Consider the following 27,103-nt stretch of genomic DNA (forward strand, 5'->3'; position numbering starts at 1 on the left):
ACTTACCATACTTTCTGTAGGGCGTGACTATTTTTTCTTATTTGTTTCAAGAAAAGTCGCAAACATGTAGTGGCCTAAAGCTCCAGAATAAGCGTCAATGTTTAGTTACAGCGTGAAAACTGTATTTTATCATTATGGACTTTGAACTGGGTTTGGGTTTGTAATACACAGTGTTTGTGTTCTCCAGCAAAAGACAAGGGGGAAAAGAAGCTGTTCGGCTTCTCATTCGTTCCTCTAATGCAGGAAGACGGCCGGACTCTGCCCGACGGCACCCACGAGCTCATCGTTCATAAGGTACAGCCGTCAAAACGTCCCGTTGGCTTTACTGCGAGAAATGCAATTTAAGAGCGACCGTGTGTCAAATGACAAATTGTCCTGCCTCACACAAGGCTCCGTTTTGCTTCGAAAAGCCCTGAATTCAAAAAGTGGCTTCTTATTAAAAAGTGCAGGAGTTAAATAACCGTGGCAGAAAACACATCCCTTCGGCACACCCAATTTAACAGCACGCTTTCGGCACGGCTCTGATAATTGCAGCCTGTGGAAGTGTTTGTGGATTTAACAGGCTTAAAAGAGGTCACAAACACGCATGCACAGACGCCAAGAGCTGCTGTTGTTTGTGTCACGTTGTACCGTCACCGCTCGCACTCCATTAGTAGTCGTTATAAACATCAGTTTATGAAAGAATCTCTCGCTGAGCAAATAAAAGGCTATAATAATGTTCTGACGATTTCCTTTCATTTCAAGATTGCTTTTAAGATCCAGTCTTCCATATAAAATCTAACAATGTACAACTTCTAAAATAATTTTTTATTAGTGCATATGAATTAATATAAAGGCTTAGCCCATAAACAGGCCCAGTATGATGCTGTGAGCTTCCTGTGGCCTATTTACACTTGTGAAATAGGGCGGTTTGCTTCAGAGTTTACACACACGTCTCGACGCCACACGCTAGAGATCACTGAATCCTGTAATGCTGCACTGCTCTGTGTCACTGGTCTTGTCGACAGCGGTTCTGCTGACCTCTTATGGTACGTGTAGCAGTTTGAGCAAGATAAATTATAAAGAAAGAAATAAGTCAGCTGTTTGCATTTTTGCTGGAGGCAACAGAACTGCTGACTGAATGTGGAGCGATTCCATGATGCTAATTAAAGTTCAGCCAAAAATAAAACTAATATGTCGTCATTGTACTTACCTATGTTACAGTCCCAAATGACTTTGTGCTTCCTGTGGAACACAAAATATGTTATGCTAAATGTTAAAGCTTCCCCTGGGAAAATAAAATAAAATAAAATTAAATTAAATAATTTTGAACACAATGGGAAATAAATAAATAAATAAATAATGTTATGAGTAAATGTAAAAAAAACATTATGGAAAACAAAATAAATAAATAAAATTCAAATTCATTTATACATACATAGGGTTGGGTACCGAAACCCGGTGTTAGGTGGTTGGTACCCATGTGACCGGTATGTACCGGACCGAATCAGAACGAGAATTTCGGTGCCTCATTTCGGTGCCACTTAAATGTCTGAACTGTCGATTAAAATATTTGTCTTCTGGTGCTGTGACACGGATGTAGAATCATTGATTCATCAAAATGCATGATCGCTAGTTAAATTTAAATACATGGGGTGTCAGAATGATCAGAAAATGTATTTACTGAATGAGAAAACTCACGTGAACATCGGAAAGATTTGATGATAGAAATCCAAGACATCTTTGTAGTTACTATCCATTTTCACATTTCGAATTAAAAGAACAAATCGTCTGAAAATGAGACCATCCGAGAAGCGCGTGAATGCTGCAGCTATCGTTACACTTGCTCTGACTGCAGCAGGTGGTTTGCCGTTAGCTAGCGACATTAAACACGTCTAACTTAAAATGCCAAAAACTAAACATTCTGAAGTGTGGCTATATTTCACGAGAAATGATTCAGACACTGCGACGTGCAGCAAATGTTTTACAGCAGTTGCGTGTGAAGGGGAAAACGTGTCAAACCTAATGAAACATTTGATGGTATGTGAAATAAAGTTGAAAGCAGAGGAATGCACCGAGTTTGACAGTTTGCAGACATCAGCTGGAGAGGTGTCGTATTTTGCCAGAGACGGCAAATATGTGATGCGATCTAGGAAAACCCAACACATGGTGAAATTTTACCTTTTTTAGGTTTTGACACCATATGAAAGCTGCGTTCAGGCCCCTTTCCAAAACTTTTATTTTTTACATAACCTACGTTATGGCTATCTTAGGTTGGCTGATAGCGATGATTTTCAGGATTGGGATTTTGAGAAAAACGGCTTTAAAGTGAGACGGCTTTCACTTTCACTTTACGGGTTTAACGAGAGCTGTCTGTCAAGTTAGGAGCGCTACTGCATCATTAGACAAACAGACTAACGTTTGTTTTCCGCTGATCACCCATTTTATGTTTAGTAAATAATGCAGCACCTTGTAGTAAAAGCGAGCGCAGCGCAACTGTTCGCGCACTGTGATAAAACAGACTGTCATTGGACTCCTCTTTAGTAACTTCATCATCCGATCCTTCATCTCTGGATGTGAAATAGCCTGTAACATCATTTAGGGCACTGACATCACCAAAACTGAGAAGACTGAGACGAGTAAGATCGGTTAAGTGAGCAGCTGCAGTACTTCAGACGGCGTTGTTGTGCTCCGCCATCTCACGATATTAAAATAAATAAATAAATACATAAATAAATAAATAACTTTGCTTGCCGTATTTTACACAGGACTGATGGAGAATGTGAACTGATACGCCTTTACTAAATATGTTACGTGGTTTATTTTGATAGGTTAACTGGTTTTGTGGTGTTAAAAGCTGGTCCATAGCTGGTTTATGCTGGTCCTTTGCTGGTTTTTGCTGGTCATGTTGCTGGCCAAGGACCAGCATGAACCAGCAAAGGACCAGCTTAAACCAGCATCAAAACCTACCTAACCAGCTTTCCAGCACCAAAACATACCTACCAGCATATGCTGTTTTTTTCACCAGGGAAGGGAAAGCACCTCCGCAGCGCGTTCTTAACATAGGAGAAAGACAGTCATTTCTGCTTGCTGCAATAAATGTCTATTTTTCTGCACTAAACAAGTGAATTTCGAAGAGATATTTTCAGAAATGATAGACAAGATGTTATAGAATAATAATTTAATGAAAAACAAATTTCCTGAAAACGTCCCACCGTGACATCCGATGGGTTTTCCCAGATCTCATCACATATAGTCATATTTCTGCAAAAGAATTGCTGAAATTTTAAGCTGTTAAATTATTGTAGTTGGGTTAGGTGGTTTAGGTTTTATTGTTGTTGTGTTTTGCATTGACTTAATAATGTATAGTACTACTTCTTTTTTTTTTTTTTACTTTTAATACATTGTTCAATTTAAAGAACTTTTTTGTCCAATAAAAATATATTCTTGTGTCATCCACCACTTTGTGGCTTTTTTAAAAGTATCGGTTCAGGCACCGTTTTGGCACCGGTACCGTTTTAAAAGTATCGATTTGGCACCGGTATCGAAAAAACCCCAAACGATACCCAACCCTATACATACATTAATTTTAAATAATTATATGACTAAATATTAAATAATATTTCTTTATAAATAAATTATTTAAAATGTATATGAAAAATAATTCTTATTTTAATATTTAGCTATTGTCAGTTATTGTGAAATATAAAAAATTCCTAAATAATATAATCTAAAAATTAATTAAACATGATTTAAAAAATCAAATAAAAACTTTTCTTTATATTTATATATTATAATATTATAATTATAGTTATTTTTTAATTAAATTATATACATATTTATGGATTAGGGTTAGATGTTTTGCAGAATGTTAGAAAATAAAATGTTAATAACAATAATAATTGCATTATTTTAAAATAATTATCTTACTAAATATTAAGTGATATTTTAGATTTGAATGAGATTTAAATAAATTAGTAATCAGAAATGTATATGAAAAATTATATATTTTACTATTTAGCTGTGGTGAATTCTTGTGAAATATTGCAATTATCAAATAATATAATCTAAAAATAAATAATAATATAATATAAAACCTGAATATTTATTTTTTGTTTAGATTTCCAATTACATTATATACATATTTATGGGTTAGGGTTAGATGTTTTATTATATAATAATAATAAAATATAATAATAATAATAATGATAATAATAAATTGCATTATATATATAAAAAATAATTCTTAGATAATATATATTATATTTTTTACTATTTAGCTGTGGTAATTTCTTGTGAAATATATAATTAAGTAATATAATCCAAAAATAAATAATTAAATAATATAATATACAGCATGATTTTTTGTTTGTTTGTTTGTTTATATTTAAAATTACATTTATATACGTGGGTTGGGGTTATGCTAACCTCAACCATTTGTTACATACTGTAAATATTTAAATATATAAATGTTTATACATGTATAAATATGTGTAGGTTTAGAATTTCTTTATAACTACAAACCAAAACGAAATCATATATTTATGTATATTTTTGGCTACAATATTGCAAGAATTCATACATACATATTCGTTTGGTTGTGTGGTGATGTGTTAATTATTAAAAATATGTTGCATATATTACAAAAATAGGATGAAACGATTGACATGATCTTTTTCACACACGTTTTCCAGTGTGAGGAGAACGCTAACCTGCAAGACTGTGCTCGCTACCTCAAACTGCCCTTCTCGAAATCAAACCTGCCCGGCAACAACCAAACTATGAAAGGCACCAAGGAATCCCTGTGGATCACGTCATTCCTCTGTTCTACCAAACTCACTCAGAACGGTAATGTTTGTGTCTCTTTGTACAAGATATGACAGGACAAAACGTCCCTAGTTAGAAGTTTTCTTGGCATGATGCATCACAGAACAGAGGAACATTTGGGTAGTTGGCGTGAAGTTTGACACACTGATTGCTTATTGGCCGTTTCCTGCAGGTGACATGCTGGACTTACTGAAGTGGAGAGCCCATCCGGACAGAATCAGCGACAGCCTGTCTAAACTCAAAGAGATCGATGGCTCAGAAATAGTTAAGGTCAGCTTGCTGTTGGTTAATGAACCTGTCAATCACAGTGATCTTCCTCCTAACTGGTGCATGTTTACTAATAAAGTCAAATATCTCCAATCAGTTTTTACAGGATACACTGGACACGCTTTTCGGCATTTTGGACGAGAGCTCACAAAGATATGCACTCAAGGTGTTTGATTGTCTGGTAAGTACAGACCCTCGTTTTCATGCACAGCAGAGGCCAATGAAATTGCATGGTGCTTATTGTGCATATGCATTTTCGTCATTCAGGTGCACATTATAAACTTGCTCCAGGACAGCAAGTTTGAGCATTTTAAACCAGTCATGGACACCTACATTGAAAGCCACTTTGCAGGAGCCCTGTCATACAGGTACGTTAAAAATCAGAAGCGTTCAACTCTCAGGACGCCTGGAAACGATCCATTGAATTGATTTGGAAATGTAGAGATGTAAATCTACATCTGTTTTCGATCATTTTCTGCCTCCACTTTCTCTGTCCTGTCCATAAAAATATCCAGTTATAGACCTAGTACTACACAAATAATACTAGTAATACACTACAAACATTGTTAATTTGCCAGTATTGTGTCATTATTTATTTATTTATTTATTGTGGGGTCAAAGCTAAACAACAACAAAAAATTGTTTACAACATTATTTACAACAATACAACAGTAGTATTTATTTATTTATTTATTTATTTATTGTTTTTGAGTTCAAAAGTAAACAACCAAATACACTGCAGACATTGTCAATTATTAATTCACAAATGGTCTTTATTTATTTATTTATTTATTTATAAAATAAATTGTGGGTTCAGTACAATTAATAAATAAATAACTAAATAAATACATGTTTTACAAACATACTGATCATTTGCCAATATTCAGTTGTTATTTATTTATTTATTGTACACTGCAAACATATTGTTAATTCGTAAATATATATATATTTATTTATTTATTTATAAATTGTGGGTTCGGTACAATTTATAAATAAATAAATACATGTTTTATAAACATACTGGTAATTCACAATATTCAGTCATTATTTATTTATTTATTTATTGTGAGTTCAGAATGTTACAGTTTGTTAATTCACCAATATTCTGTTTATTTATTTATTTATTTATGAATTTGCCAATATTTGGTCTTTATTTATTTATTTATTTATTTATAATTTGTGGGTTCAGGTCAATTTATAAATAAATTAATTCATATATACTTTTTTTACAACCATTACAAACATACTGGTAATTCTCCAATATTCGGTCATTATTTATTTATTTATTTATTTATGAATAAATTAATTTACCATTTTGTTTATTTATTTTTAAATTGTGGGTTCAATACAATTTATAAATAAATAAATAAGTGAATAAATAAATAAATACATTTTTTGCAAACATTACCAACATACTGGTAATTAACAATATTCAGTCTATATTCAATTTATTTATTTATTTATTTACTTATTTATTTGTTTATTTATGAGTTGTGGGTTCTGTAAATTGAATGATCTGCTTATGAAGTGTGCTTGTGCTGTCTTTTATTACAATAAATGGCACTTGTGTTGGTTTTGTTATATAATGCATGCTATTTGATGCATTGAATGTGGCTTAAGTGCCCAAATATTTTGTAGGGTCACTGTATAGTTGGTTTTGTCCTGGACATTTGTTCGCAGCTCTCTCGAAGCACTGATTCTTCACTCGAATAGCTCTTCATTTTGCTTGATCATTCATCTGGGTCAGAGATCAGCCCACATTACAGCCTACACAGTTGTCGAATGTGCATGTTGCACAACCAGTTCACTTAAAAAACTGGACGAAATCAAACAGACGGCCATAAAATCACTCTAAAATGAGAAAGACTAGAGTTTATTTGCAGAAAGTTAATTTTGTCTTATAGTTTAGCATCAAATGCATTAAAAGCCACAACAGTCTAGTTTCATGGGGTGTTTGGATGCATTTTTTTATTTGTAGTTATTCCTGCTCACTGTGCACATATATATTGTGTCATGCTCTTTTATTTAAAGTCTCTTCCGTTCTGACTTTCAGTTCTCCTTTAGTTGTGATTTTTAGTCTCTCAAAAACCACGTAACCGCATGTTTGCAAAGCATTAGAAGATCAGCTCAAGAGCTTTTCCTCTCGTGTTTCGCTTGCTCCAGTTCGATGGACGTCACTTCTTACTGCAATGCTAGGAAATCACAGTAGAAATCACTGGGGATCTGACCATATGATGCTGTTTCAATACTTCTTTTTATGTGTTGCAATACATGAGCTTTTGCGATATGCTGTGATTAAAAAGTCTCTTTTATTTTCCAGCAGTATCATGGCATCACTTAAAATTGCATGTTAGATCTCGTTCTTTTTATTGATTATTTGAAATTCAAAGTAAAGATATGTGCAAGATTAGAATGCTGATGTTTTTGGAAAAAGAGAAAACTTGATCTATGCCTATTGGACCCATGGCTTAGTGGTTACATTGAGCTGGAGTGCTCCTAAAGACAATGCAAGTTCGAATCCGGATTGCAACATTTGCACCCTACATCTGTTTTTGATCCCTTTCTCTGTCCTAGCCATTAAAATATCCAGTTATAGACCTAGTACTACGTGAGTAATGCTAGTAATGTAATACAGATATACTGATAATTTGCCATTTTTGCAATAAATGCAATTCAGAAAAATAAATAAATATATATATTTATTTATTTTTCTGAATCATGTATATATATATATATATATATATATATATATATGGTCATCATTATTTATTTATTTATTTATTTATTTATGTTTTTATAAATTGTGGGTTTAGTATGCTACAAACATATTGTTAATTTGCCAATATTTATTCATTTGTTTATTTTTTTTGTGGTTTCAGGATACTGAAAGCATATTGTTAATTTGTTCATATTTGGTCATTATTTATTTATTTAATTAATTAATTAGTTTATTTATTTCTTTATTGTGGGTCAGGGCACTGCAAGCATATTGTTAATTCACCAATATTTATTTATTTATTTATTTATTATTATGGGTTCAAGACACAGCAAACATATTGTTAATTCACCAATATTTATTTATTTATTTATTTTTATTTAATATTTATTTATGTATTGTGGGTTCAGTACACAGCAAACATATTGTTAAACTGTCAATATTTAGTACTCATTTATTTATTTATTTATTTATTTATTTATCTGTCTATTGTGGGTTCAGTACACTACAAAACGTATTGTTAATTTGCTGATGTTTGTTTGTTTATTTGTTTGTTTGTTAATTGTGAGTTCAGTACTCTGTAAACATATTGTTAATGCACCAATATTTGGTATTTATTTATTTACTTATTTATTTATTTATTTATTTATTTATTTATCATGGGTTCAGTACACTACAAAATGTATTATTAATTTGCCGATGTTTGTTTGTTATTATTTTTTTAATTATTGTTTATTTATCTATTTATTGTGGGTTCAGCACACTGTGAACATTGTTAATTCGCCAGTATTAAGTCATTTATTTTATTTTATTTTATTTTATTTTATTTTATTTTTTTTTAAATTGCGGGGTCAATACATTGTAAGCATTGGCAATTCATAATATTCGGTCATCATCTTTCTTTCTTTCTGTCAATATTCAGTCAATATTCATACTAAACGGTAGGATCAGCGCTCCACAAACCAATTATTAATGCAATAAATGCAATTCAGAAACAAGTCAGATTGGTTTCCATTATGAATCTCCCCAAAATACTTTCAGTTCTACCAAAAAAACCATAATGTAGATGTTCAGTTTTCCACATTGTTGTTTGTTTGTTTGTGTCTCTGGCAGGGAACTGATCAAGGTGCTTAAGTGGTACGTGGACCGCATTATTGAAGCGGACCGTCAGGAGCACATCCAACAGGTGCTAAAGGTGAGACGCTTCACCCTACACGTCTTTTCTCGCTCTCTCACATCATTTTTACCCATATTGTGCTCTTCATAATGATATTTAGAGTCTGTCATTACCGTGCTCTTTCTTCTGATTTTGTGCGGCCACAAATACAAATTAAATTCGTAATGTACTTAATATGCAATTTCACAGAAATGGTTCGCTGCGGGCCGTTATGACTTCCACGTTGCGTTAGTTCACACAGCCCATGCATTCTTAATTAGGCCGCTTTTATGTTGCTTTCTTTGCTCACATCTGCCATTCTGTTGGTTTCCTAGGCGACGGAGTATATTTTTAAGTATATTATCCAGTCGCGACGGCTGTTTGCGCTCGCCACGGGCGGACAGAACGAGGAGGAGTTTCGCTGCTGTATGCACGAGCTCTTCATGTCCATCCGCTTCTTCCTCTCGCAGGAGAACAAGAGCTCGCGGCCCATCACACAGACACAGGTGAGACACAAACACATCTGTTTATGTTGTTTACACTGTATAGTTAACAATGCTGTGGTGCTCATGCGGGTGAAATGGGTTTGAGTTTAGCATGCAATAATCCTTGTTCTTTTCTTTTACCGCTAGTTTAATAATTAATTGAATAACATAATAATTTCATTTTTTATTTAATCTATATTATTTTTATTAAAATAATAAAATAAAAATAAAATGTACTCATACAGTTAATAAAATTAAATTAAAATGTATAAAAAATTAAATTAAATTATTCTGTAGATTTAGTTTTTAACAATTAATTGAATAAAATAATTTTTGAATTTTTAATTCAATCTATTTTATTATTTGTATTAAAATAATAAAATAAAAATAAAATGTATTAATAGATTTAATCAAGTAAAAGTACAATTCAGTTCTACTGTAGATACAGTTTTCAAATATTCAATAATAATATTTAATAACAGCAACAACAACAGTTATTATTATTATTATTATTATTATTATTTATTATTATTATTATTATTATAGCCCAGAATTGTAAACAGAAATAATAAATTAATTTAATAAAATAGTAATTAAAATTTTAATTAATCTGTAAAATAAAATAAATAATAATAATAATAATAAAATAAATAATAATAAATAATAAAATAAAAATATAATGTATTAATAAATGTAATAAAATGAATAAAATTCAAATGAATTTAACTAAAATAAAAATAGTTTTTTTTAAATTATTCAGTAATAATATTTAATACAGCTATTGTTATTATTTTTATTATTATTATTATTAACATCATAGCCCAGAATTGTAAACCAGAAATAATTATTAATTAATTGAATAACATAATAATTCTATTTTTTATTTAATGTTTATTATTTTTTATTAAAATAATAAAATAAAAATAAAATGTATTAATAGATTTAATGAAATTAATTGAAAATTAATTTAACTAAAATAAAAATACAATTAAGTTCTACTGTTTTTTAATATTCAACAATAATTAATAATCACAACAACAGTTTTATTATTATTATTATTATTATTATTAAAATCATAGCCCAGAATTGTGAACCAGAATTAATTATTAATTATTGTAAACCAGATAACAGCCCTTGCAACTGGATAATATACTTAATAATAATTATTATAAACCAGAAATAATAATTATTATTGTTAATTATATGTTAGTAGTAATAACAATAATTATTTTTATCATTGTTATTTTTATTATAATAATAATAATAATTATTATTATTATAACAATTATTATTATTTTAAGTTTATCCTTATATTATATTATATTATATTATATTATATTAATTATATTATACATTTATATAAATGGTGTATAAACAGAAGATATATTACCTTTTGGAACATTATTCTGATCAATAGAGCCCATAATTTTAGTCTCGGGCCTGAAGCGTCCTCTGAAACCATGGGACGTCTGCCGAGGCATTTCTGCTGTATTAAGCATTTATTTGCCAGAGAAAAGACCTTAATTTTGACAGACATTTCTCCCTTGAGAGATGGGATCATTTATGTTTCATGGAGAAAATGTCATACAAAGGCGGTTTGCAGTGCACTCCCTTAAACTCAGCCGAAGCATTTGAAGTCTGCAGCAGATATTTCGGACGTCCCTGAGCTGAATGCGAGAGCGTCTACTATTCTCATCCACTCGGTTGCCCGTCGCACTGGCTTTTGTTCGAGTCTTGGCGTGAGTTTGTTTTGATGTTCTGCCGTGTTCTACAAAGAGCCTCCGAGTGCCCGTGTGCCCCCTTTGAAAGAGAAAGACGAATACTTCCCAAGGAAGGATTGCTTTGGGTTTTAATGAGAGAAAGAAACATTGTAAATGAACACGAAGAATAAGGATGAAAAGAATGAAGTAAGATGAAAAAAAAGTGAGATAATGACGACGCAACAAGATTGCAAGAAACTCTAGGGAAGACTTGAGATAATAGGGAAGTGAGAAAAACAGACAGAACAGTCTTTGTTTCACAGAATCAGCGGTGGGACATGTGTTGCACGTTTTGGTTGCAAATCAAGCCGTCTAATTTATTTAGTCTCCAGATCATGGATTTGTGCATCTGTTGCTTTTTAGAGTCAGATAGTCAAACTTTTGACTATCAGAATCAAGTCTGAACCACTTGGCAGCTTTTTTGTTTTGGCTATGAGTTGACAGGAAGACATTATTTGTGTAAAGCTAATAAAATATTTAAATTTTAAATATTTTATAAAAATGTGTGTTTTGTTTGTACACACATTTCTTCCACCACTAGTGGTGGTATTATAGTTTAATAAAATTTGATAATTTAGTAAAAATAATAGAAATATATATATTTAATTTTGATATGTAATATTTTTTATTAAAAAATAGGGATTTTTAATTATATTTAATTAAAATTAATTCAAATAAAAATAAACTTCAGCTGATATACATTTGTTATTTTTTTATATTATTTTATTATTATTTAAGAGATTATTTGACAAATGTGTAGTTTTGTTTGTACATACATTTCCTCCACCACTAATTAAAAAAAAGTTTAATAAAATAATGCAATAAGTTAATAAAAAATATTAAAAATACCTTTTTTTTATTTAATTATTTTATTAAAAATAGGGAATTTTTTATTGAATTAAAATTAATTACACTTTAATTTAATTAAAATAACCTTTGGCTGATGTAATTTTTAAATATTATTTTGTAGTATTTTATTATTATTTAAGAGATTATTTGACAGATTTGTAGCTTTGTTTGTACATTTCGTCCACCACTAATAAAAAAAAAGTTTAATAAAAAAATAAAATAATTTAATAAAAAATGATATTTAATGCTTTTATTAAAAATAGAGATTTTTTAAATTGAATTAAAATTAATTACACTTTAATTTAATTAAAATAAAATAAACTTTTGCTAATATAAATTCATTTATATTATAGTATTTTATTATTATTTAAGAGCTGATTTGATACGTGTAAAGCTATCAGTTTGTTTTGTTTGTTGTTTTCTTCCACCACTAATTTAAAACAAAAATGGTGTAATACAATATGATAATTTAATAAAAATAATAAAAATGTCTATTTTTTTAGACTTATTACCTTATTAAAAAATAATTGCAATTTAATGTAATTAAAAATAAACTTCAGCTGATATAAATGTATTATTTATATTATTTTATTATTATTTCTGAGATTATTTAAGAGATTATCTGACAGTTGTGTAAAGCTATCAAAGTTTTTGTTTGTACATTTCTAATTTAAGACAAAAATTGTTTAATAAAGTATGATAATTTAATAAAAATGCCTGTTTTTTATGCATTACCTTTATTAAAAAATAGAAAAAAAAGTTTTTATTTTACATAAAATGCAATTTAATGTAATTAAAATAAAAATAAACTTCAGCTGATACACATTTATTTTTATTATTTTATTATTTTATTATTATTTTGAGAATATTCTGAGAATTGAGGACATTTAAGAGATTATTTGACAATTTTAAAGCTCAAAGTTTATTTCATTTGCTCATACAATTTAGGGGTGGTTTTATCTGAAATAGCTGATATTGCTAAAATAAACAGAAGTGTCAGTCCGCAACCGCCAAAGAGATAAGTGTTAATATGACTGAGCAGAAGTTTTGGTCATCTAAAATTAAGTGCTGATTATTTCACACATGCAACCAAAAACCAAAGTGTAATTTACAGTTCTGCTCATAAATATCTATCTTATTCTACTAGATACTTATAATTTTAGTACACTAATTTAGATAAAATATATTAGTATTTTTTTAAAAGTTCGATATCACTAACCACACAAGGTTTGGCAGATCAAGAGATGGATTTTCTTCAGAAGTGCTCATTAAACAATCCTGGTACCTCGTGAACACGATTTTCCCCATTTTTCCCAGGCAGACTTCAACTTCCATGCCGTTAGTGTGCAGTATGCATTACGTGGTCAGGAGACAGAGACTTCAAGTTGGATTGTCTTGAGTATTAATAGTTAATGCGTCTCAGTAGAGTGTAATTGTGTGTTATCTCTGTAGATGTATATTCATCTCACATGATTCATTAGCCCTGTGTTGGACCGACTGCCGTTTGGACGTTTTAATCTTCATAGAGAGCAGAACAAAGGCAGTGATAGAATGCAGGCCAGAGCCGTTCTAATCCCCCATAATCCTCCGCCGTCCCTCCCGTCCTGCTATAAAACTCCACACTGGCCCTTACAGCAGGATTACGTGTTGGGGTTTGGGGGTTTGGGCCTCTTCTCTCTGTCCATGTTCTTCTTGTTTTGGAGATTCGTTCATAGGGGGAATAGGCCGTGGGTTAGAAGTAAAAGCAATTTGCTGCTGTTTCTGCTTGAGAGGAACAGTTGAAAGTTTTTTTTGTTTTGTTTTTTTTTTACTGTTCTTTTATCATCGTTTAGCACATAATAGTTGCGTATAGTTTATGTATTTATTTATTTATTTATTTTTAATTTATAAATTGAGTTCAGTACACTGCAAACATATTGTTAAATCACCAACATAAATTTATATAAATAAATAATATAATAATATAATTATATAAATAAATAATATAATAATATAATTTATAATAAATTATAAATAAATAAATAAAAATACACAAATAATTAATGATAAATACTGGCTAATTACCAATATGTTGGTAAAAAAAAAAAAATATATATATATATATATATATATATATATATTTACATATTGGTAATTAGCCAGTATTTGGTGATCATTAATTATTTGTGTATATTTATTTGTTTATTTATTTATTTTACTTATTTATGTGAATATTTATTATTACTTAATAATTACATTTTAGTGATAGTTTTTGTTTGAACTTGTAGTGGGTATTATAGTTTAGCTCATAAGTTTATTATAAAAATAGTTTCTTTTGTTTTAGGACAAATCTTAAAATTACATTTTATTTTATTTTATTTATTTATTTATTTTTTTAGTTTAGTTTAGTTTTTACTGTCCTGATTAATAATAAGATGCATTATTTTGTACTTCAATTAGTAAAAATCCGAAATGTATTATTATTAATTAAAGCTAGGAGATGTAAACTTTACAAATAAGTACGATTGTATCACCCAGTTCAAAAGTTGCATAGTTATTATTTGTGATAGTACTAAATAAAAAATAGCATGCACATTTTATTTGTTAAAATTATTAACATCTTGCATATACTGCAAGAGATATAAAAACTGTATGGTAAAGTTTATTTGCAAACTTGCTTTATATTAATTAAAATATTTGTTCTTTGTTATTGTCACCCTTATTTAGTTTATTTTCATTTATTTATTTTTTTTTATTGCTGGGTCGTAATGTAGCGTGCATTGCTGTTTTATTTTTACTTCTTTAGTTTAGTTTTCCATGTAATCAGTGTGTAAATTAGTTTGTTGGCCTGATTGTTTGTCACCTGTCTTCACAGGCCGTGTTTCTACAGTCATTCCCAGCTGTGTACAGTGAATTGCTGAAGCTCTTTACGGTCAGAGAAGTGGCCACGTTTGTACGGGAGACGCTGGGCAGCCTCCCCACCGCGTCTCAAGCAGACTGCCCCCTGGAGGCCGTCAAACTGCACTGCATTGCGAAAACCGTAGAAAGCCAGCTCTACACAAACCCTGGTAAACACACGCTCATTAGGAATGAATATGGTTATAACTAAATTTAGAAGCTGTTTCCTCAGTGTTTGTGTGTGTTTTTATCAGAGTCTAGATGCATCCTGCTCCCGGTGGTGCTGCGTTTGCTCCAGGCTCACATGCAGGAGCAGCGAGATCTCGTTATGTGCGCTCACATACTCACCTGCATGCTGTCTCTCCTCAAGAAGGAAGACACGGTAAGATATCCCTCAAACACTTTAGACAAGAAACAGACTTAGTCTCAGCAAGTCTAAATAGAGATCACTAAACTCCAACTTACATGTTTGTGTTTTTTCCGTAACATAAAGAGAGTATGTGTGTGGTTGGCAGGTTGGGAGCATTAAGTAAATCATGTAATGCCAGAAATGGCCTGAGAATGTATTAATTTAAATGAAAAGCTCTAATTTGGGGGATTTAAACTGTTGACATTTGGAAACTATAGTTATGAAAGTTTGTGGAGGCTTATTATAAAAGCAAAATAATGCGAATTCCCAATGAAAATGAAATGTTTTTAGCATAAATAACTAGTGGCAAATATTATGGAAGCCTGCTTTCGCCACTGAATAAAAAAATTAAAAAAGGTAATTGTGACTTTATATCCCACAATTCTGACTTTTTTTCGGAATTGCATGACAAACTTGCAATTCTGACTATTTTTTTGGAATTGCATGACAAACTCGCAATTCTGACTTTTTTTGGAACTGCTTGACGAACTAGCAATTCTGTCTTTTTTTTGGAATTGCATGACAAACTCGCAATTTTGACTTTTTGGAATTGCATGACATGAACTCGCAATTCTAACTATTTGTAATTGCATGACACAAACTCGAAATTCTGCCTTTTTCTCTGAATTGCATGACATGAACTCACAATTCTGCCTTTTTTTCTCGAAATTGCGTGACAAACTTACAATTTTGACTTTTTCTCAGAATTGCGTGACATGCGCTCGCAATTCTGACTTTTTTTGGGAATTGCATGACATGAACTCACAGTTCCGACTTTTTCCGTGAAATTGCATGACATAAACTCGCAATTCTGACTTTTTCTCAGAATTGCGTGACGTGAACTCAAAATTTGGACTTTTTTATTTTGTATCATGCATCTTCATTTTCTGCAATTTGAGTTCTGAGAGAAAGTCAGAATTGTGAGATACAAACTCAAATTAAACCTTTTCAATTTTTTTAATTGACGGAAACAGGCTTCCATAAAGTTGCAGATGATTATGCTTAAAAAAAAATCGAGAGAAGTTAAAATTGTGATCATAATTAAAATACAGTAAGTGTTTATTTCATGTGTTTTAATATGCTGGATGCGCAATATGCTCTTCATTTTGTTTTATATATCTGAAGGCAGTTAAAGCAGAGTTTTAGCACACTCATAACACAAAAGTTTAAAAAACAAGAAGTTGGGTCTTTAAATGCACCGCTTTTGGCTATCTTCCAGTCATTTTGCATAATCCATAGGTCTCCATTTCTTATGAAAGTTGTGTGTGGTAAAAGATTATTCAGCTTATTTATTTGTCAAATACCTGCCATTGCCAAAAGTATGAAACACGTTTGTCACAACGTGACCCTAAATCCGCATAATTATGCAAGGCTTCCTGAAGACCTACTTATCATTCATGCAAGCCAGAAGCTTTGTCGAATTAGTGTTTTTGCACATCCCCAATTCATGTTGACTTCTGCTTTGAAGAAGACCACAGGAAACTTGTCTTGAAAAATGCTGACGCTGCTCTAAATGTAGACATCCTCTCTGACCTTGAAGTGAAATGGCGCACGCAGAGAAGGACCGATGTGCATCTGAAGCCCTGGTTTCTTCCTGCACTTGCGTAAACTGAAATGACAGCTGAACCTTTCATGGCTATCTCACCCTTTTTGCCATTAGCGCCCTGTCAGACAGTGTGTGCATAAAATCACTGCTAACCTCTTGAAAGGACAAACATGTATATATGTGTGTGTGTGTGCAGGAGCCAGTAGTATCTGAAGAGGTGGCTCTGATCGTGGAGAGTGTTTTGGGCGTCTTGCTACGAACCATATTGGAAATCGCTAACCGGCCGCAACAAGCGGGGCCTACGCTACGGCCCCAAGTCCAAGACGTTACGGTAAGAGAAGCAAGCTTTACAAAAAGTAAAGATGAGAGAATTTTAAAAAGTGAAACGTGCTAAAAAAGAAACAGGCCCTGAGGGCGAGGTAATTACAGCCCAGCAGTCAAAGCGCTTTACACATCAAAGTCTCTTCACACAAGCAGCAGGTGAATTCTGGCAGCGTTCCTGCTGGATGTGACGTGTTCCCCAGCGCCCGAAGGTTTTTGTGAATGCAGACCTCGTCATACCTCATTTCAACTCCAATTTATTCATCCATATTCAGCATAGACTGAGATCTATCAGGGGTTTTATGGGGCGGTTCAGTTTGGGAATGAAATATTCTGCAGTGTCTTTTTTTCTTTCTTGTGGAGGCAGGTGTTGTGAGTTTATATGATATATATATATATAGCTAGAGCTGCATGAAATCTGCTAACTTTAAGATGTTTTTGTACCGACTGTGGGATATATACAGAAATATATGCAGAAATCTGCTGAATATAAAAATATTTTTAAATATTTAAATAAATGTATATACATGTATCTGCATTGCTGTTCAAAAGGTTGCAGTCAGTACGTTTCAATTTAATTTAATGTTATTTTATTTTTGATTTGTTTGAAAAAATGCAGATGAAATATGAAAGGCAATGTTCACGTTTTTGGTGGATGTTATAGTTTGATTTTTGGACATTTGCGTACTTGAATATGCTTTATTATAGGTAAAAATATTTGTATTGTGGTAATATTATAGTTCCAGTTTAGCTCTGTGTATGTTTTTTCACACTTTTTCACCATTTTGGTCATAATAGTTGCATAGTTTGCATTTATATATTTACTATTTATTTTACTTATTGATATATATATATATATATATATATTTTTTTTTTAATTATTATTTATTATTACATTTTACTGATAGTTTTTGTTGTAGGTAAGAAATTTTTACTTTTTACTAAGAAAGATCAAAAAAAATAATTTAATTTAATTTGATTTAATTTAATTTAATTCATTTTTTTTTTAGTTTAGTTTAGTTTATACTGTCCTGAACAATAATAAGATGCATTATTTTGTACTAGAAATGTAATGTAATGTAAATTCGGATATAATTAAAATATTAAATTATTTATTTATTTATTAATACATTTATTCAAAGCGATGATTCAACGCTGAATATGTTTATTTAAATTTTTTTTCCATCTAGTTTCATTGCAGTTTTAGTTTTTCTGTGTATTTCGTTTTTTTTTTGTAATTGATTTATATATATATACTGAAGATCAAAAGTTTGGAATAATGACATGTATAATAATTTTTAAAGAAGTCTTATGCTCACAAAGGCTGCATTTTTTTTAATCAATAAATAAAAACAGTAAAAACATTAATACTGTGCAATATTATTAATTTTTATTACAACAAAAGAACGGTTTTCGATTAGAATAAAAAAAAAATAATTAAAAATATTTGTTTGTTTAATATTATGTCTTGATGAAAGGGTTTAAATTAGTTACAATTATTTTAATTAATTTAACTATTCCATTTGGATCCATTATTTATGCATATATCCAAACATTTTTAAAATGCACTTAAATAGAAATGTAATATATTAAATATAGAAAGTTTTAAAATCATTGAAAATTATTCCGATTTTATCCATTTTTTCTGTATTTATTCAAGACTTTTTCAAAATGCAGCTAAAGTGTTTCAAAATCACATCACAGATTTGATTCTTCTGTAAAATTTGTGTCAAGATCTGTATGTCATATGTTGAATGTGTGTTTGTTTCAGGCTGATTTTGTGTCGTGTCTTTTGGCTCTGTTGAGGCATATGAAGGACAGACACTACCAGCAACTCTTGCAGAGGTTCACCAGTAAAGACGACCTGCGGGTGAGGCGTTCATCCACTTTATCTGACATCAGTTCATTATACGCGCTGAGAAACGTCAAACGTCCTCTCTTCCACTCTTTCAGGACTTTCTCCTGCATATCTTCACTGTGTTTCGGATCCTGATAAGACCAGAGATGTTCCCCAAAGACTGGACGGTCATGCGGCTCGTCACTAACAAGTGAGAGACTTTATTCCCCTGCAGTTTTACGTGATGTGGTTTTCAGAGTATGAATTGTGATCATGACTTGTTTGATTTACAGCATCATCATCACCACGGTGCTCTACCTGTCAGACGCTTTAAGGAAAAACTTTCTCAGTGACAAGTTTGACTATAAGGTTTGTATTTGAATTCAGCAGTGAAACATGAGTCGATCTGTTCGTTTTCTCTGTGGCGCAGCCTCTAAACTCTCTGATCTCATGTAGGTGTGGGATTCCTACTTCTGTCTGTCTGTTATATTCATCAATCAGCCCTGCCTTCAGCTCGAGACCTTCTCTGCATCAAAGAGGAAGAAAATACTGGAAAAGTGAGTCCTGCAAGTCTTCCGAATTCAAACTTTCTTACTTTATAGTATACCAAAAGCAAGATGTTAAATAAAATATGCCTGAATTAATAAGACAATTATAGTTTAGAATTGTAATGTAGTTTTTATTTGTAATAGTTGCACTCCAATTCTGTTTTTTTCAAACATGCTGTAATTGTTCATTTTAGTTTGGTTTTATTTTTATTTTTTATATTTTGGAAAGAGGTCTTATGCTCACCAAGGCTGCATTTTGTTATAAAAAAATACAGCAAAAACAGTAATATTGTGAAATATTATTCCAAAGTAAAATGGCTGTTTTCAATTAGTATGTATTTTAAAATATAATTTATTTCTGTGATTCAAAGCTGATTTTTTTTTTTTTTTAGATTTAGTTTTTCTGTGTATTTAATTTTTCCCCCATAATTTATTAATATATACACTTTGGATCAAAAGTTTGAAATGATTAAGATTTGTAATATTTTGGAAAGAAGTTTTATGCTCACCAAGGCTGCAATTGTTATAAAAAAACATAACAATAATATTGTGAAATATTATTACAATTTAATAATATTTTAATAATATAATATTACACTCAGAATCAAAAGTTTGGAATAATTATGATTTTTAATATTTTTGAAAAAAAGTCCTATGCTCACCAAAGCTGCAGTTTTTATAAAAAAAAAAAAAATTAAATTAAATTAAATTGAATCAATATTGTGAAATATTACAATTTGAAATAAGTTTTCGATTAGAATATATTTTAAAATATAATTTATTCCAGTGATTCAAAGCAGAATGTGTTTTTTGTTTTTTTATTAATTAATATATACACTCAGAATCAAAAGTTTGGAATAATTATGGTTTTTAATATTTTGGAAAAATGTCCTATGCTCACCAAGGCTGCAATTTTTATAAAAAATTAAATTAAATTAAATTAAATCAATATTGTGAAATTACAATTTAAAAAAAGTTTTCGATTAGAATATATTTTCAGATATAATTTGTTCCTGTGATTCAAAGCATGTTCATTTTAATTTTTTTCCTACATTCAGTGTAATTTTAGTATTTCTGTGTATTTAAAGATTTTTGGTAATTCATTTATATATACACTGAGTTAAAAAACAGTAATATTGTGAAATATTATTAACATTTAAAATAACTGTTTTCGATTAAAGTATAATTTATTCCTGTGATGAAATTTTAGCATCATTACTCTAGTCTTCAGTGATCCTTTAGAAATGATTCTGATATGCTGATTTGCTGCTCAAAAAACATTTCTGATTATTACCAGTGTTGAAAACAGTTGAAATATCCAGTTCAGCATCTGAAAACTGCTTTATGTATTTGTGGAAACGAGATTCTTTAATGAATAGAAAGCTCAAAGAAAAGCGTTTATTTGAAATATAAAAATGTTAACCGTTTTCGACCTTGATAATAAGAAATATTTCTATTTTGGATATCTTGAGTGTTTACATTCTTCAGAAAGTTAGCCTCAACTGGCTCAATCATATTTTAAGCAACTAAACTGGCTCAGGAGGATGTATTTCAACAGTATTTTGTGTTCAGGTACGGAGACATGCGCGTCATGATGGGATGTGAGATCTTTAGCATGTGGCAGAATTTAGGTAAGATGTTACCTAATATCCAAAAACTTCACTCCTCCTCAAGTCTTACTTACATAAGAGATGAATGTCTCCATGTTGTCGTGCAGGAGAGCACAAGCTGAACTTCATCCCGGCGATGATTGGCCCGTTCCTGGAGGTGACGCTGGTGCCTCAGCCGGACCTGAGGAACGTGATGATCCCCATCTTTCACGACATGATGGACTGGGAGCAGCGCCGGAGCGGCAACTTCAAACAGGTCACACAGCGCCCCCTTCTGGTCACCAATGGGACATGCAGCTGTATGATTATAGCGCATATAATGCCATATTTTTTTATTATGTGTAATAGGTGGAGGCAAAACTTATCGACAAGCTGGACAGCCTCATGTCAGAGGGGAAAGGAGACGAAACGTACAGAGAGCTCTTCAACAGCATGTGAGTGAGAGGACACAAACACAAACAGATAAACAGCTACACAAACACATACTGCGAATCCTAAGTGGGGTGAATTTGGTTTAGAGAGCAACAGGGTTGCCAGGTCTGCAAAACAAAATTACCCCAGTCACATTTTTTTCTGCGGGACGGAGATCGCTTTAACCAGCAACCTTAAAAAATAACCTGTTGCAACAGTGTAAAAGTATCTCAATTCTGTGGATAATTAATGGACTTGGCAACTCTGGGTTAGATTGGCATAAGGCAGTGAGAGGTAAGTAATAGTGTGTTTGTGTGTGTGTGACTGTGTGTGTCAGTGCTGTGAAAAAGTGTTTCCTTCCCATCGGAATTTCAATTTCTGCACATTTTTAACTTTTTATGAGATCAGATTTGATTCTGGATTATGTTAAAAGTGGTTAAAAGGACAGGTTTGGTGCTTTTTTGTATTGGTGTTTAAAGTAACAATTATGCAATTTTCCAGTCTTTAATAAATGCATGAAACATATGCTGATATTTAGTGTAAAAATATACTAAGAAAACAGACATATCTGTATGTGACTTTCTCTTTTACCATATGGTAGCTCATGTAAAAGTCAAATCTTTTCTTTTTTTTAAGGTTTTTTATAAAATAAATAAATTATTAAATTAATAAATATGTACAGAATAATGCATAACACATCAGTAGACCTGATGTGAATTCATTGCCTTTACAGTAGGTTTACATACAACATGAATAGTAATAATCAGAATAAATTTATAAAAATGTTTTTTTTTTCTTGAAGCTGTTTTAGGTTGTTTTTATATAAATAAATAAATAAATAAATAAATAAATAAATGCATATACACTAGGCCTAATAGGTTATATATATATATATATATATATACACACACATATATATATATATATATATATTTATATATATAAATCAGAATAACTTTTGAAAATAAATTAAATATTTCAATCTAAAAAGTGTATATATTATTAATTATTACTATTTAATAATTTTTGCCTCAGCTAATATGATATAATATAATAATACAATATAATATAATTTAATAATAAATATAATATAATACATTTGTAAAAAAAATATTTTTGCCTCAGCTGGTCAATACAATACAATATAATATAATATAATATAATATAATATAATATAATATAATATAATATAATATAATATAATATAATATAATATAAATGCTATTTATAAATATATAGTAAATGAATAAATATTTATAATATATAATAAATATGTATTAGCTGTTTTACAGCTAAAGTCTGTTTCATAATAAATGTTTCTTTTTTTTTTTTTTACCATGAAGTGTCTTTGTTGAGGCCCATTTTCATACACTCTACAGCAAGATATATATAAATTAAATGTTAATTTAAATTGATGCTATTTTGATTGATTTTAGGCTATTGTCGTGGCAGCTGATTTTATTTTTAATGCATCTCACTTAATTTTTCTGCTTTCTTTCTACTAACCAGACTAACTGTACTAACTGAGTTTGAGTGGCTGTTGTTGACATTTAATCTATTAATATGAATTTGTTTTGTTTATGCTGCTCTGGACTAGAATTCCTCTGTTCGGTCCGTATCCTAGGTAAGATCATCACTAATCACTGTTCTGCTGGACAGGTGTGTGTTTGTGTGTGTCTGTGTGTGAGCGTGCAGGGCATGATGGGTCATATGGAGGACAGGAGTGTGACTTGTTCTCTGCTGTGCTTGTTTCTCTTGTCAGTCTGTTGAAGAAGATCGAGAGAGAGACGTGGAGAGAAAGCGGGATATCCCTCATAGCCACGGTCACACGGCTGATGGAGCGACTGCTGGATTACAGGTCAAATATAAATACAAGATACCAAATACTTATCATTTAAAATGGTACAAGCAGCCTTTTTGAAAAAAAGTGTTCTAAGGTTTGGGGTCAGTATTTATTTATTTATTTATTTATTTATTTTTATGAAAGAAAGTAATGCCTTTATTTATGGAAGATAGATTAAATTGAACAAAAGTGAAACCAAAAAATTAAAAAGCAAGAAACCAAAAAATGTTACTAAATATATACAAAAACCAAAACAATTGAAAATTGAAACTGAACTGAAATTATTAATAATAGTATGAAAAAAAAGGAAACTGCGAAACAATAATAACTAATAAATACTACATAAAAACTATTCCAAAATATTAAAAATCTTAATTATTCCAAACTTTTGACCCTCAGTTTGTGTATATATATAAATAAATTACTAAATAATAATAATAATACACTCAATTTATAGGAAAACTAAAACTATACAAAATTAGAAAAAATTAAAACTAAACTGAAATTAACAATTATAGTATGTAAAAAAAGGAAACTGCAATGAAACTGAAAATAATACAAATAAATACTACATAAAAACATGCTGAACTATTCCAAAATATTAAAAATCTTGACCCTTAGTTTGTATATATAAATAAATGACTAAATAATAATAATAATAATGCACTAAATTTATAGAAAAAGTAAAACTATACAAAAATCTAAAATGAACAATTATAATATGTAAAAAAAAAAAAAAAAAAAAAAAAAAAAAAAAAAAAACACTGGGATGGAACTGAAAATACAAATAAATGCTACATTAAATTGAAATACATAAAAAATTAAAATTCAAAAAAGTAATTACATCAATACATTAAAAACTATAATAGATAATAAAAAATGCTTGCTTAGCATAGAAGACAAAAAAAATCCCCCAAATTTTGAATATTGCTGAGCATTGAAATGCTTTTTATTGCTTGTAATATATTTACTCCCCAATGCAATATTATAGTATTTTTTGGAAAAACAAAACAAAACAAACAAAAAAGCTAGCAAAACAAAATTTTTAGGGGGGAAAAATGGTTATATTGACCTAACCTAAGGTTAAAATGTATTAAATAAATACACATTCTTCATTGTTGTTCATTTCTGTTTTACAGAGACTGTATGAAATTGGGAGAAGTGGATGGAAAAAAGATTGGCTGTACAGTCAGTCTGCTGGTACGTTTATTTAATCCTTTTTGTGCCATTATTTGTCAGTTTTATTCACTCTGTACCTGCCAGTTTGGACAAGCTGGTGTGTTTTTTTTCTCGTTGTGTCTTTTCAATTAAGTGTTTGTGAATGGTGTCAGTTTAGTGTTTAGTTCAAGACTAGAGTGTTAACACAGGAAGTGATTTAGACGCTTTAATTCACGGAGGAAATACCACAGTCTTTCACTGCTGAAGGCTTTATTCTAGAGCAATTTCCTGCGTTCTGCACTTCTTCTACAAGTCTCCTTGGTTTATCCATATGAATTCGTCCATTGCAACCGGTGAAAAAAGCACTTAAAGCACTTCATATTCACACTCCGTCGCTCTTTGTTTCTTTTCCACAGAACTTCTACAAAACAGAGCTGAATAAAGAGGAAATGTACATCCGCTACATTCACAAGCTGTATGACCTGCACCTAAAAGCACAGAATTACACAGGTACTCAAGCCTGACATGAAGCAGGCGTAGTTTGAAGATACGGTTAACAGATATATTGTGATGACGTTTTTATGTGTGCAGAGGCCTCGTACACACTTCTGCTGTACGACGAGCTGCTGGAGTGGTCTGAGAGACCTTTGCGGGAGTTTCTGAGTTACCCCATGCAGAGCGAGTGGCAGAGGAAGGAGTATCTGCACCTCACCATCATCCAGAACTTTGATCGTGGAAAGGTTTGAGTTTTCGTACATCTTTCCCATTTTTGTGTCACGTTTCTGTCGTTTGTTGTCACGTGGGTCCTCTCAGACCGCTATTAAATGATCAGTGGGTGATTGTATTTCGAGTAGCTGTCCTTCAGGACCAAATGGCATTTACATAATCAGTAACCTCAATCACCTAATCACTTTATGAGAATAAAAATCAGTGCGTTTGTTGTCTGATCTCCTCATGATTGGACACATCTGTTGTGCTGGTGGGTTTAGGAAGCAATGAAACACTTCCTCATAATAAGACAATATGTGGATATTCGACTTTTAAAGACAATATAAAATATTGCAGTTAAAAGCATAAGCGAGTACAGGAAAACATCACATCATGACATTTATTAGTACAATACAAGTTCATTTTTGGTATGTTTTCAACTCAAGATTTTATTATATTTTATATTATTATTTTTTGCTACAAAAATATTTATATTAATTTATATTTTTAATTTCAATCATTAAAACAAAGTATGTAGCATTTTTTTCCATGTAAAGATTGACAAGATAAATTATTATAAATATATATTTTGTCGGAAAATAATAAACTGCATTTTATTTTATTTTATTTTATTTTTCCAAGATTTCAGATGATAAAGCTATTTATATTTTGCTGCAAAAAATATTAATTTATATTTTTAATTTCAATCATTCAAAACAAAACATGTAGCAGTTTTTTCCCAACATCAATATTGCCAAGATAAATTGTTATAAATATATATTTTATAGGAAAATAAAAAACTGCATTTTATTTATTTTATTTTGTTTTGTTTTATTATTTTCCCAAGATTTTAGATAAGTTTAGGTAACGGTTAATATTTTGCTACAAAAATATTTATATTAATTTATATTTTTTATTTTAATCATTAAAACTAAATATGTATCAGGTTTTTTTTTTCAACATGAAGATTGGCCAGATAAATTAATATAAATATTTATTTTATAGAAAAATATGAACTACATTATTGTTTTTTTTTCCATGATTTTAGATAACAATAAGCAGTTCATATATTGCTATAAAATATTTATATTAATTTATATTTTTAATTGCAATCATTTAAATAAAATATGTAGCAGTTTTTAGCAGTGTTGCAAAATAATTTATTTTATTTTATTTTTTATTTTATTTTGACATGGGCCATATATTGAAGTAAGAATAGCCAACAAATTTCCAAATGCCGTCTTTGCCTTTGATCTCTTTAAATCCTGTATATCCTGTTTCTCAAAGTTTAATGGTGCTCTAGTGGCTCCTACTGGTGAGTTATGAAACTGCATGTGTATTAAAATCCCTCTTTCTACCCTTTTAGTGCTGGGAGAACGGCATCATCCTGTGCAGAGAGTTAGCAGACCAGTACGAATCCTACTACGATTACAGAAACCTCAGCAAAATGAGGGTGAGTTCAAACTCTTAATGCAATATGACAGTTGTTTGCATTTAGCCAGTTCTTAACAGAATCATATCATGGAAAACAGTCTCATTTACAGTATATATCAACCACTAATGTGTACAATGTGTATATAAACCCTCAAATGTGTACAATATGGCTCCTTTAACTGAAAAACAGTTCATATTCATTGTGTTTTCTGCAAATCACAGATGATGGAAGCTTCGTTTTATGATAAAATAATGGACCAACAGCGTCTGGAGCCAGAGTTCTTCCGAGTGGGCTTCTACGGCAAGAAATTCCCCTTCTTTCTACGTGTAAGTGTCATCCTGACATCCTGCAGCATACCAGA

The 27,103-nt window shown here is 30.6% G+C and overlaps 1 protein-coding gene across 1 annotated transcript in view; it reads left to right on the plus strand.

Annotated features, from left to right (window-relative positions):
* dock4b (dedicator of cytokinesis 4b) overlaps positions 1-27,103 on the plus strand; it is a 128,244-nt gene that overhangs the window by 71,675 nt on the left and 29,466 nt on the right. The window contains 24 exon segments of the mRNA XM_051107299.1: positions 188-294; positions 4,674-4,827; positions 4,979-5,076; positions 5,171-5,254; positions 5,341-5,441; positions 8,903-8,984; positions 9,281-9,451; positions 14,894-15,086; positions 15,171-15,298; positions 17,068-17,202; positions 18,964-19,062; positions 19,146-19,240; positions 19,323-19,398; positions 19,486-19,586; positions 21,150-21,208; positions 21,295-21,443; positions 21,536-21,621; positions 23,196-23,222; positions 23,361-23,456; positions 24,581-24,641; positions 25,016-25,109; positions 25,191-25,339; positions 26,674-26,760; positions 26,964-27,068. Coding sequence (XP_050963256.1) covers positions 188-294; positions 4,674-4,827; positions 4,979-5,076; positions 5,171-5,254; positions 5,341-5,441; positions 8,903-8,984; positions 9,281-9,451; positions 14,894-15,086; positions 15,171-15,298; positions 17,068-17,202; positions 18,964-19,062; positions 19,146-19,240; positions 19,323-19,398; positions 19,486-19,586; positions 21,150-21,208; positions 21,295-21,443; positions 21,536-21,621; positions 23,196-23,222; positions 23,361-23,456; positions 24,581-24,641; positions 25,016-25,109; positions 25,191-25,339; positions 26,674-26,760; positions 26,964-27,068 — 2,537 coding nt within the window.

The sequence above is a fragment of the Labeo rohita genome, chromosome 4 (assembly GCF_022985175.1).
Source record: "Labeo rohita strain BAU-BD-2019 chromosome 4, IGBB_LRoh.1.0, whole genome shotgun sequence".
Lineage (NCBI taxonomy): Eukaryota > Metazoa > Chordata > Actinopteri > Cypriniformes > Cyprinidae > Labeo > Labeo rohita.